Genomic DNA, 14,833 nt, shown 5'->3' on the forward strand with positions numbered 1-14,833 from the left:
TCAAGTCAACACTGCTTCACATGGCTAGAAATGACATCACTCAAACTGGACAGGACTCAAACTGCAGATTGTAAGGTCACAAGCCAGCGGGCTCTACCACCTGAGTCACTGCCACCCTCTTCTTCCAGGAAGCATTACTTATTACTATTTTAAAATCACAGGCTTTTTCATCTTTGTTATTTAGCATCATTTGATTTTTTCCCATGTGTGTCTCATTGTAATATCTGAATGTTTTCCAGTTAACAAATTTGAGTGGAAAGTTTGCTGTAGAAGTTCTCTGTGTGGAAGAAGTTTGTTACAATATGAAACAAAGGATCTCTAAGACGTGTTTGAAACATTTTTAAAAAAAATTATTTTATTCTATTTATTCAAGTCGGAAGCATAAATGATTTCTGTGCGGGACCTAACAACTCAAACCTGGATGCAATTTTTTGTCTGAGTTTTAATTTATAAAGTCATTCCACTAAAAACACAGGTCATAAATCGAATAAAAATACTTGACATGTGGTTCAGAAACCTTCTGTGCATTCTCCGCACAAAACTGTAATATTAGCACAAAACCACCTGAAGGTTATAACCATGAAAGTGGTTTCATGTGTTGACATGCTTTTCCCGGGAGGCTGCTGCTGTCTCTGCAGACGTGCGCTCACTCTAATTCACTGCATAATGACTCGTAGATTGTTGTTACCATCACACTGTAGTAAATGTCACCCCAAGAAACCGCCAGTGATTTCCATTGCTTTTGATTATAGCTCATGTCTCTATTAAGTTGTTTCAGAATTGATGCTCCATACAGAATAAATAAGCACTTTGGTTGTGTTTTTTGGAATTCACTGCTATTTTCAACAACATAATTTTGTTTGTTTTTTGTAAAAAAAACAAAAACAGAAGTGTCACTGAACAACCACAAAATCCAGTAGACTGCACCAAGCATACCACTATATGATTAAAGCCACACTACTGAACTTTTTTTCTCACTGAGTTGCCACCTAACAGCTAAGTTTGCATACGTCTTGCATCCAGTCTCTTCTTCAGCCAGAAAAATGTCAGCCCTGTTTTGATTCTTGTTTTTTACTCTGTCCATTTCTCTTTGTTTTTCTCCCTTTGTTCAACAACGTCCTCTTGCATGTCTTTACTGAATCAGCCACGATGCATGTGCAAATTGGCAAGTACGTTGATATCCAGTTGCGAGTATCTGATGTGGTGTTGTAAAGCTAAAACTGCTGTAAAGGGATGCTCCAGGATGGAAAAGAAGTTGTGATGTGTGCTTCCTCAAACTAAGCACACTGCAGTTTCATCAAAATGAAATCAGTAAGAAGCAGTGAGTTCTAAGATGTTATTCAATTTAATTCAATTCAGCTTTATTTGTATAATGCCAGTCAACAACATTATCTCAGGGCACTTGGCAGACAAATGGATTCAAACCAATTCATTGTGATCCAATCAGTATTTATTTCAGCTGATTCATCAAGAGTAATAAGGAAACCAGACTGCTTTAAACTATATTGAAAACAATGTAATGCAGTGTTACTCTGACAACTAAAGATCAAGTCCTTTGCAGTGAAAAAAGATGAGAAAAATACAATAGATGTGAAAGTCTTCAACCGCCAGTCATTTCTTCATATATTGCGAGGAAACCACTGTAGCCCGGCCAATGTTTGTTTTGACACTATTAAATTTTCAACTGGCCTTCAGCACGCTTCGACAAGCTCCTTGTCATTTTTTAACATGTTATTCAGGAATAGTTTTCAAAGCATCTTAAAGAAGGTTTCAATACCCTCCTTTAAAGGAATTAGCTGCCAAATGTTCCAATCCATGTGAAGATGATCCCACAATGCATCAATAATGTTCATAACATAACACAACACAACAATTCATAGCTCCATGATACCTGCTGTCACCACTTTTCAGCCCAGTTTTTGAGAAATTTCACATACCTCAACCTTTTTCTTTTCCTTTGAAACAGCTTCTTGTCAGTCTTTGAGAACAGACTTTGAAGAACAGTAGATAGGTCAACTAAAGGATGATCCATCTCTCAGGTCCTCTGTCAAGTCTTCTCTGGATTTTTTTTTTTTTTTGTTTCTTCAGGATATGACTTTTAGATCTGCTACAGACAGGTTTTTCATTAGGCCTGACACTTCCTTTGTTCTCTGCTTGTCAAGTTTCCTCATCGACATTGCACACTATGGTGAGATCTGCCAAGGTTTTTAGCTAAAATGTCTTTGGGAATAACTTTGTTAAAGCAAAAAACACTATTCTATGCTTTTGAAGTTTGCTAGACATATTTTGTGATTCAGCTAAATAAAAAATGCCAAGAACATACTCTTATAAAAATGGTAAGGAACGAGAACTCCACAAAAACGAGTTAAAGAAAATATATTAAAAACCAGCCAGTGTTAAAAAAAACAAGTTAAAAAACCTTCAAAAAGCCAGTTGAGCAGGTATTCAAGACCATAAAATATAATAAAAGTCCAACTTTCTGATCAAATATAAAGAAATGAGGGGTGATTCAGTTACTTTGCACAGTTTTTATCAGAATTTCTAAATGAAACATTAAATATATCAATTTACATATTTAATAATTTCATCTGGACAAACAACCTATTGATAAAGCCGTTCATCTGAAATAAGTTACAAACTGGCCTGACTGGTAGTTTCTATTTTTATTTGTTAACATTATAATTATTGTTTTTGTTAACAGACACACAGTAGTTTTTCAAATGTCAGCAGGAACCTGGAAAAGAAACAATGTGTTTGCTAAAAGTCTAATTAGGGAGGAACCATGCAGTGGAAGATATAATTGGATCATAACAAACACACCTACATAAACAATTTTGAAGGGTTTCTTAGCAAATGTTTTAATTCATACATGCATTTAATTTAAATATGCCTTCATACGGTTGCAAAGGACACTAATACATGACTACAAGAACTGATATTTATATACAGATGTGATCTGTAAACAATTACACAAGTTCAAACCGTTTAGACTGGTATCATGGTAACAATGTGATTTCTGTGCTAATACCTCGCAGGTTTTTGTAATCTTGGCTCCACTGAGTCTAAAGCGCTTTATGAAGCAAAACCCATTCACCCACATACAAAGACTTGCATAAGCATGTAAGCTGGACACACACACATTGCCAAATCTCCTTAGAGTCATTACTTCTGGGGTGTTTTCTACCTTTCTTTCAGTTTAACAGTCTCACTGCTTTCAGCCAATCAGGAGCGGCACGCAGTCAGGCCACCTGTCAGTCCACACCATCCACGGTTCACCCTGAATGATGGTTCTGGTCTTCATGCTAAAGTAATCAGCATTGTTATTGAACAAGGCTGTTACTATTTTTTTGTTTGTTTGAGTTGCTTGAAAGAAATACATTTTTCTAGTATATTGTCATACACTGTGTCAGTTGTATTGGCAGTCTCACTTTAATGGCCCATAAAAAGTTTCTTATGCACAGAAGTACAAATCTGTTTGTAGATATTTTGTGTATGATTGTATTGTAACTACCAAAAATAACGATTACACTGACTACAATCCCCACTCACTAAATGAGAAACTACCATAAAGTATTATTACTGCAGCTGTCATTAAATGTGATCATGTTTTTCTAGCAGTCACAGTGGACCTGTTCCTGTGAAACACTCAGTGAGTGCATTTGTAAGTGCTTACTGAGCAAATTGTTCAAATTCCTAACATATGCCATCCAATACACAAGATTTAAGGTTTGCTGAAGTGTTACAGCTCTTCTCAGATTTGATTCTTTCCCCGCTGTTTGTCACGTCATCAGTAAAAGCACATAAAAATCTGAGACCACAAACCAGGATGAACTGTGATATTGTTGAAATAAATCCTCCAAACTGAAATAATATCAGTACTTGCTTTGAAATATTTATAGATTGCAGACAAGCTTAATAACAAACAAAGTATATTTGAAAATGTCAATTACAAACATAATTTTTTGACAGTGATGACATCTACTGTATTTGCTGATGAATGACATGGTCAAATATATCGAAATCATTTTCGAAGACTCGGACAAATCTTCATTTTCTGTCATTACAACTCTAATTCCAATTAGGTTGGGGTATTGTGTAAAACATACATAAAAACATAACACGATTGGCAAATCCTTTTTTAACCTATTTTCAACTGAATACTCTGTAAAGATAAAATATTTACTGGTCAAGCTGATAAACTTTATTGTTTTTGTTTTTTTTTTTTGCAAATATTGAGTCATTTTAAATCTCAAGCCTGCAACATGTTCCAAAAAGGACAGGAGCATGTTCACAGCTGTGTTTTATCATCTTTTCTTTAGCAACCATTAAAAAAGCTGTTGTGAACTGAGGACAGTAACTGTTGAAGCTTAGGATTCTTTACCGTTCTTACTTAATGTACAGCGTCAGTGGCTCAACAGTACAGGCTCTCTGTAGTATGTTGGTTTTCGTAAAGCAGAACACATTTCACTGGGAGCTGGGTCTGGACTGCAGGCAGGCTAATCTATTACCACGAAGCCACGCTGTTGTAACACGTGCAGAATGTAGCTTGGCATTGTCTTGCTGAAATTAGCAGGGACTACCTGAAAAATACATTGCTTGGATGAAACATATGTTGATCCAAAACTTGTATGTACCTTACAGCATTAATGGTGCCTTCACAGGTGTGCAAGTTACCCATATCATGGGCACTAACACAACCCCATACCATCACAGATGCTGGCTTTTGAACTTTAGATTTGTAGCAATCCTGATAGTTTGTTGTCGTTTACATTTTACACAACTTCCCAGATGAATTGTAATTGGATTTGTTCAATGGTTTGAAAAATTCCAATGACTGAGACAATTAGCTGAGCTGTAAGATGCTGTGACACCACTTGTTACAGTGCTGAAAGAGACAAAAAAAACTTACACTTTGTTCTTGATGCTTTGATTAAAAAAAAATCTGCAACAACAGCAAAATACACACATGATCTTGATATTTTTTATTCTTTATCATTTGTATTCTGAAATACAAGGACTATGTTTTCATTTTGTGTCTTTTTGTCAAAGATAATTACTGGTGGCTGCAAAACAATAAATGTTTTCTAAGAAATAGATGCTGCTTTAAACAAATTAAACATAGCCAGTAATATGACTGTATTTTGCAACATCAGGTTTTTTTTTTTTTTTATAATAATGTTACATTACATGATGCTCTTTTTTGTGACCTCAGCTGCTTAAAAATATCTATCTATCTATCTATCTATCTATCTATCTATCTATCTATATATGCATTTGAAAAGGTGAAAAAATTGTTGCATGTGTAATTAATTCCATTGGTTAGACTACTGCAGCTGCCTGTAAGTACTTTGGTAACAGACTTTGGTGAGACCAAATTTAGAAGGTTGGAGCTTCAAGAGTTGGGAGGTGCACTTCCAGAAATGTACTACCTTTGAGAAAAAAGATTTTCCTGAATGTAGATTCTCTTAAAATGATTGTATCACATTTAGCAAGCTCTTGTGCAGCTTTGCGTTGCAGTCTTCTGTTTTCAGCAGCTGGAGTTTTAAAGTCTTGCTTCAAGGAACACTCCGCCTTAAATGTACTTCTATATTCACTGCATTCCTACAGTGACTTTGCGGCAGGCCTCTAATTTACTTTTAGCTTTAGCCACATTGCCTCAGTCTGCCTTTTTTTTTTTCACCCATAGCATATTTCCACAAGTTCTCAGAATGAAACCTATTGAGAGTCTCATATTGATGGATTTCAGCAGTGGATATTGCATTGTGTTACAGGGGGTGATGATTAAATCATGAGGGAAGCATAGAGTTTTTTTCTACCATTTCTGAAGCCACAGCACACCCTCTGGCTGTTCAGGTTGAAGAAAAATGTGTCTGGCTCTTAATGGCCTCCATTTGATTAGTGAATGTGGATGTGGACTTTTTGTTCAACTGTGCTGAATGTGAGGGTCATAATTGTAGCCTGCAAAGACTACCAAATGCAAACTAGTATTTGTTATATGTGTTGCAGAAGTTCTTTTTTATGGAAAATGTCTCTTCATGGTGTTTTAAACAATTTATACATTATTAAAAGGAAATTACACAAGAATAATCAGTTATTAACATAGAACACAGTTTTCATCTTGTCATACACTGCAAATGCAGTTTTGCTGTTGCTGTAAAAACACAACATTAAATCCAGCTCTCCATCTGATCTATTTGGACTTTGATGATTTAAGTTTGAACCTGGTTTCAAAATCAGAGTGTAAATCCAGAAGCTCATTGTCAGTCATCTTCAGCAGTTCTGTGCACTTCATAAAAAGACAAAAGTCATTTAAGTTTCACAAGAAAGAAACTATTGAAAAAGAATGTATTGAAAGTGGATTTTCTCTTGCTTTGCTCTACCTGTACGTTGCAACTCTCCTCTTCTAACAAAGTTTGAGTGACATCAAATAGCAGATAGAAAAAGTATTTATTGAAGAGGAAAGCTTCTGTTAAAACTGACAACGACTACAGTCTACATATAACCTGACAAAGTTGTTTTCTTAAGCATCAAACATCTATACGTGTCTACAATTGTGTCATGACAGGACTACATATGGTGAATATTTTAGGTAGAGTTCACTTTTTAATGGCTCAGCAATCATAATCCTTCACCATGGTGAAAAGAAGGGTGCACAAGCTTGACCAGGAGTCACTGCAGAACTCTTCTGCCAGCTTCTTGTTATCCGGCTGACAGGATTTGATAGCTCTGGCTGCAGAAGGAGGAAGATAAGATGAGGCAGTCTTTTTCATCTGTGTGTCATGGAGTTTGAAATGAGCATCTCTCGCAGCTCTTCTGCACATGCCTGCTTTTATTAGCACACTAGTGTCCTGACACAAGTTCTTTTGCTTCTGCAGAGCCCTTGAAATCTGCTTCCAGTAGAGTTCCATGTTGGAAGCATACTGGGGACAAACGGTGGGTCTGGCAGCATACTCACACCTGAAGCTCCTGTCTGCTTTCATGCAGGTGACATTAAGGATTACAAGGTCTTCCCCTGTTGCAGTCCAGCTACACTCTGACTTGTCTCTGGTGACCAACTTGCCTTTAATTGGCTGTGCAGAAACAGACTTTGGTTGGCGACCCACTTTTAGCCCTTGCCTTTCCTTGTGTTGAGCCCTATCACCTCGTCCTCTTCGTCCATGGCTCTTCTGACAGCTGCCCAGCATCATCTGATGGGAAATACATGCGAGGACAAGGAGGATGGTGATGTTGGTGAGGAGAGCCATGAAACCTGTAGAACAAACCTACAAGAGAATAAATCCAGATTTAGGAGATCTGACCTCAAATCCCTTTCACTTCCCTTTGCACAGAGATCCTTGTTAATCCCGCATTAGGACTGCATTTCACATACTCATAGTTGTAAGGATATTATAGGCTTGAGGAAAAAAAAGGCAAGGTTTTTGTAAAACTATCTGATGTCATGATATAGCAAAAGAAATTAAACTTGCATCCATTTAAAAAAAGAGTATTCAGAAAACATGCAGACGATCAAGTAAATCAAGGAAAAACCAAATCAGTAAGAGGTCATTGTCAAGTTTCAAGCAGTTATTGATACACAGATGGAAAAATTATAATGTGGGATACTTTGGTGTATACAGAACTATTAAAACTTATTGCAACAAGTGTACTGAGGGTAGATGTTATGTAACTATAAGGAACCAAATTAATTAATGTTATTAGATTTAAAAACCATCCAATTTTGCCGAATACACTGCGTACTAAACACTGAAGTATTATGTATTAAATCTATAACAGTAGAAAATATTATGAGCAACCAAATAAACACACCTGACAAGTTTTGAAAATGCCACATGTTCAGTAGGAAATGAGAACACAAGAAGCATGTCTTACCTGAACTTTTCAGAGAAACTTCGGTTTATAGTCCTGACTCTTGCAAGCTGCCTTTACCTGCAGCTTGCAAGAGGCTACTGCATAATCAGCCCTCCCCTTCTAGCACACATGCACACTCAGACACACTCAGACACACACACACCCTGCCTGCAGAGCTTATTGCCCCCGCCAAACTCCAGTAGTCCAGTAAACCAAGGTATAACCAAGGAATAAGGTGAGATATTTTCAAGGTAGGAGGTGTATCACCAGAGGAAATTCTTCTTATGAATTCATCAGCTACAAAGCAACATTATCATTATTATTATTTTTATTATTATTATTAGGGTCCGAACTATACAAAGTATAAATTGAGCCCTATTGTGGTTGAAATGTTTATTATTGTTATTCTCGTTCTTCTTGTTCCAATTATCATTATTATTCCTATCAGTTTGGAAGATGGAAGTATCAAATCAACAAAAACAGAGTCTGTAACTCTATTTATAAATTTAGATTATTACTAAGTTACACTGAGGTCTCACATGAAAGAATAGCCAGAGATATCAGATCATATTACTTGCTTTGAAAAGATCCCTGCCGCTTTAGAATAGCTTAATAAATTTAGACAGATGCTAATATCTTCCAGACCTTAATGATCTTCACTGGGCAATCTATGCAGCATGGCAAAATTAAAATGACATGAAATATCCTGTAAGGTGCCACAGGTCCTTACAGGAAAAAAGTACTAACCAACTGAACTACAATGGATGACTTAACAGTCAAATATGATAAAGTGCTTGATCACAAAAGCACTATACAGCAATGATTTTCAAAGTCTAGAATTGTGGACTAAGTTTACTATACTATATTAATTTTATTCAGCTCCTGGATGTCTGTGGGATTGAGACTTGATCTCACTGACAATCAAAAGACATAAAAGTCAATGTATTTTTATATAATATATTTATTGAAAAAAGATTAATAAGTTAGCAATACATTTCTTATACCAGGAAAGGGGGAAAACTGTCATATTTATTGAAACTTGTATTCACGGGCAGTCTTATTAACAATCTCACATATTTTAATGCCTTTCTGTTTGATCTGGCCATATAAAAGTTGACACTTTGATTAATGCAATATTGCTTACACTCTCTTCCCTTAATCTCCTTTAAAACAACCCGATGCCTCACCAGAGCAAAGAAACATCAGCAGAGACACATTTAAAATAAACTTTATTTAGGAAAAAGTAACATTTTTACACATACAAACATATTATATATATATATATATATATATATATATATATATATATATATATATATATATATATATATATATATATATATATATATGTATATGTGTGTGTGTGTATACATACACACATGTGCAGGCTGCACTTTTTCACTCTTAAGAGTGCAAGGCAACAATTCACAAAAGTAAATAGACGTGTTGTCACAGATATTTCATGTAAAAACATAAATGAAGGTAGTAAAATTCTTCCGGACAGGTTTTCCATGGAAAAATAACCATATTAACTTCTATGAGGAAAGTGTTTTCTTATGAAAGCCACCACAGTACCCCTGCATGCCCTTTTGGGGGCACTATGGTACTATTTCCCGCAAAAGTGCTGGTGTGGAATTTCCCTCCAGCGGCTTCTTCAAGCAGAAGTTATGTCTAATCTGTGAATAAAACAAAGGGAAGGATGCATGCCCTTTTAAAACTCCTGTGCACCAGCAGTAGCTTAACATTTAATAAAAGAAATATATTTTGAATTAAAAAGCTTGAGGCAAACTGGTTAAATGCATTCTTTCCACCACAATACTCTTGAATAAGTTACAAAACAACATAGTGCGGTGTGTGAATAAGCACAGTTGTGTTGCTCACCTCTCTGGTTAATTTCTAAACAAACCAATCGCAAAGGAGCAGATGCCTTGCAGTGATCTCCAGCAGTACTGTCGAGCCACCTTCTTGGAATATCTTTCAGCTGGAGGTGTTGTTGGTTGTGGAGTAGTCTGTGTGGTCCTAACTCTTTGTGGCACACGGAAGCCTCTCATAGCAGCTTGCCTTGCTGCATCCGGCCGTGAAGGTGAAGGTCGAGTTTGAGGTCCACCAAGCTTCTTTGTTTGTCGTGCTGCTGTTTTCCTACTTGACGCTTCTGGCTGTGACTGGGACACAGAAGCAGATGAGAAGATCATCTGAGAGTCATCTGTTGCCTTCCTGCACATATGAGGTTTGAGCTGTTTTGGGCCATCACAGGCATTGTGGAGCTTTCTCAGGATCCACATCATTTGAACAAAGTAGTGCCGAGGGTTTTTATTGTAGGCACTGCAAATTTGAGGTGTCCCCACATACTCGCACCAGTAGGACTGCTTGCCTCCTTGGCAGGACAGCCTCAGCCTTGTATTTTCCCCTTGGCCTGTAATTATCATGGTGCACATGTCCTTAGCCTTGGTGGAGAACTTGATGGGATTGTCCCAGATGCTTTGTCTCCTGCTGCCATCTCTCTGAGCCTCAGCTGGCCAAAGGCAGCAGGCGAGCAGCAGAGCAGTGGCCTGGATCCACATCATGTTGAATGGAGTGTAGGAGGAAGAGAGTGGAATTGCTCGAGCTGAGGATGCGTCCTGCTATTTATTGGCCAAGCAGAGAGAGAGCAAAGTCAAGCAGCAAAAGAAAAAAAAAAAAAAAAAGGAGTTGGACAAGGAAAAAGTGGCTACATGGGCGGAGAACAGCCACATTACTCACAGCTGTCAGGAAGAAGGAAGGGCTACATGTGCAACAAGTTGAGATGTTTACACGGATGCACGTGCTTGCAGGTGTTATGTAAAACATACGTTTGTCTATCTGACATGTTGCTGCAAGGTTTACGCTCCCACACAGAGTTGATGGGTCTTGGCATTTTATATATTTGCTGAGGACATTTAAATTAAAATCATAGTGCAGCATGTCTACTCATGCAAGCCAGCATCCTTAAGAATTCCACTTCTTGTTTGCATTCAGAGGCAGCTGAAGCTCATAACTGTGCACCAAAACCTATAATTTCCTCCCCAAACACAGTCCACTGCCAAATGTGAGGAGATGCATGGAGGTACAAGATCTCCATGGCAAGGAGCGGGCAGTTTCTATACCAGTTTGGAAAAAACATGAAATGGCTGTAAAGGGAGGTTAGAGATTAAAATCCCAGATTTACATTTAGAGCAAGTCTCTAAAATTGCCTCCATTTGCACTGATAGTCAGTAATGAGTTTCATGCTTATTCGCTTTGAAAATTTATCAGTTTGCATGTGAGGGAGAAATCTTATCTTTGCAGAAACAAGCAAATTTTTTCTTTTTTTACCTTTCTTTAAAACTATTTAAATTGTGAACTTCAAAGGTATTCCATGATGTGGCCATGGAGTAAACAGGTAATTAAAAAAAAGTAAAGTTCAACATCCTGAGGAGTTCGGCATGTACAGTCAGTGAAAACAGTTAAACTAACGACACTCACGCAGTTTTGTGTGTCAGTAAACAAGCTGAAAAAAAAGAAAGATTTTCTCTGAACCATAGCTTCTGTTTTTGACCAAATTTGTGTCTGTTCAAATGTATTTAGAAACAGCAATGAGTTTGCATGTGGTTTTCTGGTTGTGTTTACTCGCATACTGTTTGGTGCCTGAATAAACCTCAGAGTGAAGCTTATGGGAGAAGATAAATATCTCTTATTGAAATAGCTTTCCAGCAAGGCAGCCCACAAGAGCTGTGGGCACTTATGCCAGCATTACATAAAAATGTGCATTGTTGTCATAATCTTACACTTTCGGAGACATTTTGTTTCAACTTCATATATATTCTTTACATATTTTCTTCTTTGTTATTTGGAGAAACATGTTAACACAGACATTTTTCCTGCAGCCAACAAAGTTGCCCAAACTAGAAACATGTTAAATGAAAAAAAAAAAAAAAGAAGAAAAGGCAGATACATGACAGAGAAGCCATAACTTTAATTTCAGAGTTTATTCACAATTTATACACTTTTCATTGCCACATAAAAAGCTTGTCCTCATTGGCGCCATCTGTGCCCAACTTCCGAGCATCACATTTCAAACAAGCTATCACCGTATCCCAGCAGGGTATGGATACATGATAACTAGTTTAAGCACTTAGTAGTTTCATACATTTTCCCCAAGATCAGCCATCTTACTCAAGCAAACAAGGAAACCAGTGATAGTCAAAATGAGCACAAAGATACCTAAAATTGTCTATCTTACCAAAGAGCTGGGAAGTGAACTTAAACAAAGAAATGGAGAGAATGAAATGGAATTTACTGGAAGATAAAATGATTAAATCCGGTTACTATGTACTGTATGGGATGGAACCAGTCGTTATTATTTTTTTTAGATTTATCTTGGACAATGGATTAAGACTTTGTTGAGAGCTGGCAGACCACTACACTGTAACAATCATCATGAGTACCATGATATAAAACATAATTATATGAAGTAGTTTCTTGTATGCGCAAACCTTGTTCTGTAACTTAATTTTTCTACACACGAACTGTAGGATCTGCATCTGAAATATCTTAGTGATTTGTAATCAGCATGATGAAGCATCAAAGCTCTCTGTTGAAGGTTTACCTGTTTCCATATTCATAAATCATCAAGTCACTCATAAAGTCCATTACATATGATGGCTTTAAATACACACATTGCTGATTGTATCTGGAAGTATATTTACTGGTTATTTTTTATAATAAAATGAGATCATTTAAATGAAATATTGTGGAGAAGCAGGAGGCTGTCCCAGCATTTAGCAGGCAAGAGACCGGACACATCATGGACAGGTTGCCAATCCATCGCAGAACCAACATGGAGAGAAACGACCTCATACTCACATTCACCCCGAGAAATAATGTAGAATAAACAGTTAACCTAACATGCATGTCTCTGAATGGTGGGAGGAAGCTGGGGAACTCGAACAGAACCCACACATACACAGGTAGAACATGCAAACTGCATGCTAAAAGACCTTCTCTCTGCGAGGCGACGATGCTAACCACCGCACCGCTGTGCAGCTGGCAATTCATGTAGAGATGTGAACTACATCGACAAGCTTTGAGTGCTAACTAGCTGATAGCAAGCGAAAGAATAAAGCCTAGCATGTTAGTGATTTCAAAATCTTTTTGACTACTTATTTAATCTCATAGATGTTTGAAAAAATTGAACATACACAGACTTTTATTACAGTGAAGCATGTTTTTTTTAAGTTTGCATCAACTTTAGCTGAATAAAGCACAAAGCGTGTTGTTATTTGTCTACAATCTGATTGACAATACTCACTTGTTCCAGTATTGGATTGTCAAATTCATAACAACCTCTGCAGATAAAAGAATGAATCTAAACTGTAAACATGAAGGCGAGGTGGGTGGGAGAACTGGATTGGCTTGTATTAACAATATATTTCAGCATACTTCTTCCATCTCAAACAACAAAAATCTCTTGAATACATTCACTTTTTCCATGTATTCATATCTACTGTGTTTTTTTAGTGTTATTTTTTTATTTATTTTTTATTTTTTTAAAGCAGACAAACAAAACAAGCAAATCACTGACAGACCACTAAAAAAAGATAAACAGGGATTTTGGCTTGAGAATTATTCTCCACTTGAAAAGTATCACCATTATAAAAGCAGGATGGACCTCAGTAACAATGTTAATGAACGCAACAATATATTATGTTATTAATTACTTGGTCACATGGGCAACTTTAAAAACCTCACACTTTCACCAAAGTGTATCATAATAGGCTGCGCTCTGACAAATGATTTGAAAGGAAAATCCACCAAAGACACTTAGACTGTTGTTATAGTTGTGCTTTAGTTTTGTTGTGTAGTATGTCCTTTATACTAGTTTTCGGTGTCCACAAGGAGGAGTCCATTCAAATTAATACAGTAATACAGCAAATAGTGATCTTTTCAAATGCAGTGTTTTCCATTCACCCGGCCATTCATTTCTGCTTCTTCCTATTAAGGATTGTGGGGAAGCTGGAGCCAATTCCAGCAATCATTGGGGGAGAAGCAGGATACACCCTTAACAGGCCGCCAGTCCAAACAACCATTCACACCCACAACCACTCCCAATTAACCTAATATGCATGTCTTTGGACGGTGGGAGAAAGCTGGAGTATCCGCGCATTCAGAGGGAGAGCATGCATACTCCACATAGCAAGGCCACCGTTTGCCACACTTCTCACCACCACGCCACCGTGCAGCCTTGCAGTTCTTTTATCAGAAGAAAAAAATCTATAAAATACAGGAATTTACGTGTGAAAAACTGCAGACCTGAAGATGGCACAGGTTTAGGGGAATCTTAGTTTAGTTTCTGAAGGGAATACATTTTAAACACAACAACGAAAGCACTTCCACGATTACCATTTTCAACAGTTTAAGAGTGTTCAGGGGTATTTTCTGTTTTGATAAGGAACATATCCAAATGCCAGGTTGGAAAATGTATCTCAAAGGCAACCAGTCACTTCCAGTATGAATAAAAAACCAGCAAAACCAAACTTTCTTATAATATTGTAAACATTTTTTAAAAATCATGCTATTTTTATTATCATTTTCCTTTTTTTTTTTTTAAATTTAATTTTTTTTTTTTTTTTTTTTACAAAATCTCAAGAATTGTATCTGTTTCGGTTCAGCTTTGATCAAATAATTCCCAGGGGCTAAGAGAACACCCATCCATCCCACACAAAGAAGGCTCCATTTCAGCAAAACAAAGTTAAATTTCAACCTTCATCACAGGTTTACAGCCACATTGTAACGCCTTTTAAATTAGCTAAAGCTGAAAGCGTTACATCCTCTCAGCATGTTGTGACCTTCAGGTGGGAATTCATCTTCTGCTTTTAAGCACAAATAAGCACAATGGAAGGAGCTAATTTCACAGTTAATGTTATGTCCTCTGAACCATTTCTTCTTATTTTTAAGCTAGGTTTTTGTACCTGAACAAATGTAAACGCAG

The 14,833-nt window shown here is 36.9% G+C and overlaps 2 protein-coding genes across 2 annotated transcripts; both read right to left on the reverse strand.

The window, feature by feature from the left end:
• Positions 1-6,611: 6,611 nt before the first annotated feature.
• On the reverse strand, positions 6,612-7,244 carry fgfbp1a (fibroblast growth factor binding protein 1a; the record flags this gene model as incomplete). Its single annotated transcript, XM_079250554.1, has 1 exon — positions 6,612-7,244. The coding sequence occupies one exon, from the start codon at positions 7,242-7,244 to the stop codon at positions 6,612-6,614; it is 633 nt and encodes a 210-aa protein (XP_079106680.1).
• A 2,058-nt stretch (positions 7,245-9,302) lies between these two features.
• Positions 9,303-10,409, reverse strand: fgfbp2a (fibroblast growth factor binding protein 2a; the record flags this gene model as incomplete). Its single annotated transcript, XM_079249780.1, has 2 exons — positions 9,303-9,524; positions 9,730-10,409. One exon carries the CDS (start codon positions 10,407-10,409, stop codon positions 9,738-9,740), a length of 672 nt encoding a protein of 223 aa, XP_079105906.1. The 3' UTR covers positions 9,303-9,524; positions 9,730-9,737.
• Positions 10,410-14,833: the final 4,424 nt, after the last annotated feature.

Source organism: Telmatherina bonti (genome assembly GCF_933228915.1).
Source record: "Telmatherina bonti genome assembly, chromosome: 12".
Lineage (NCBI taxonomy): Eukaryota > Metazoa > Chordata > Actinopteri > Atheriniformes > Telmatherinidae > Telmatherina > Telmatherina bonti.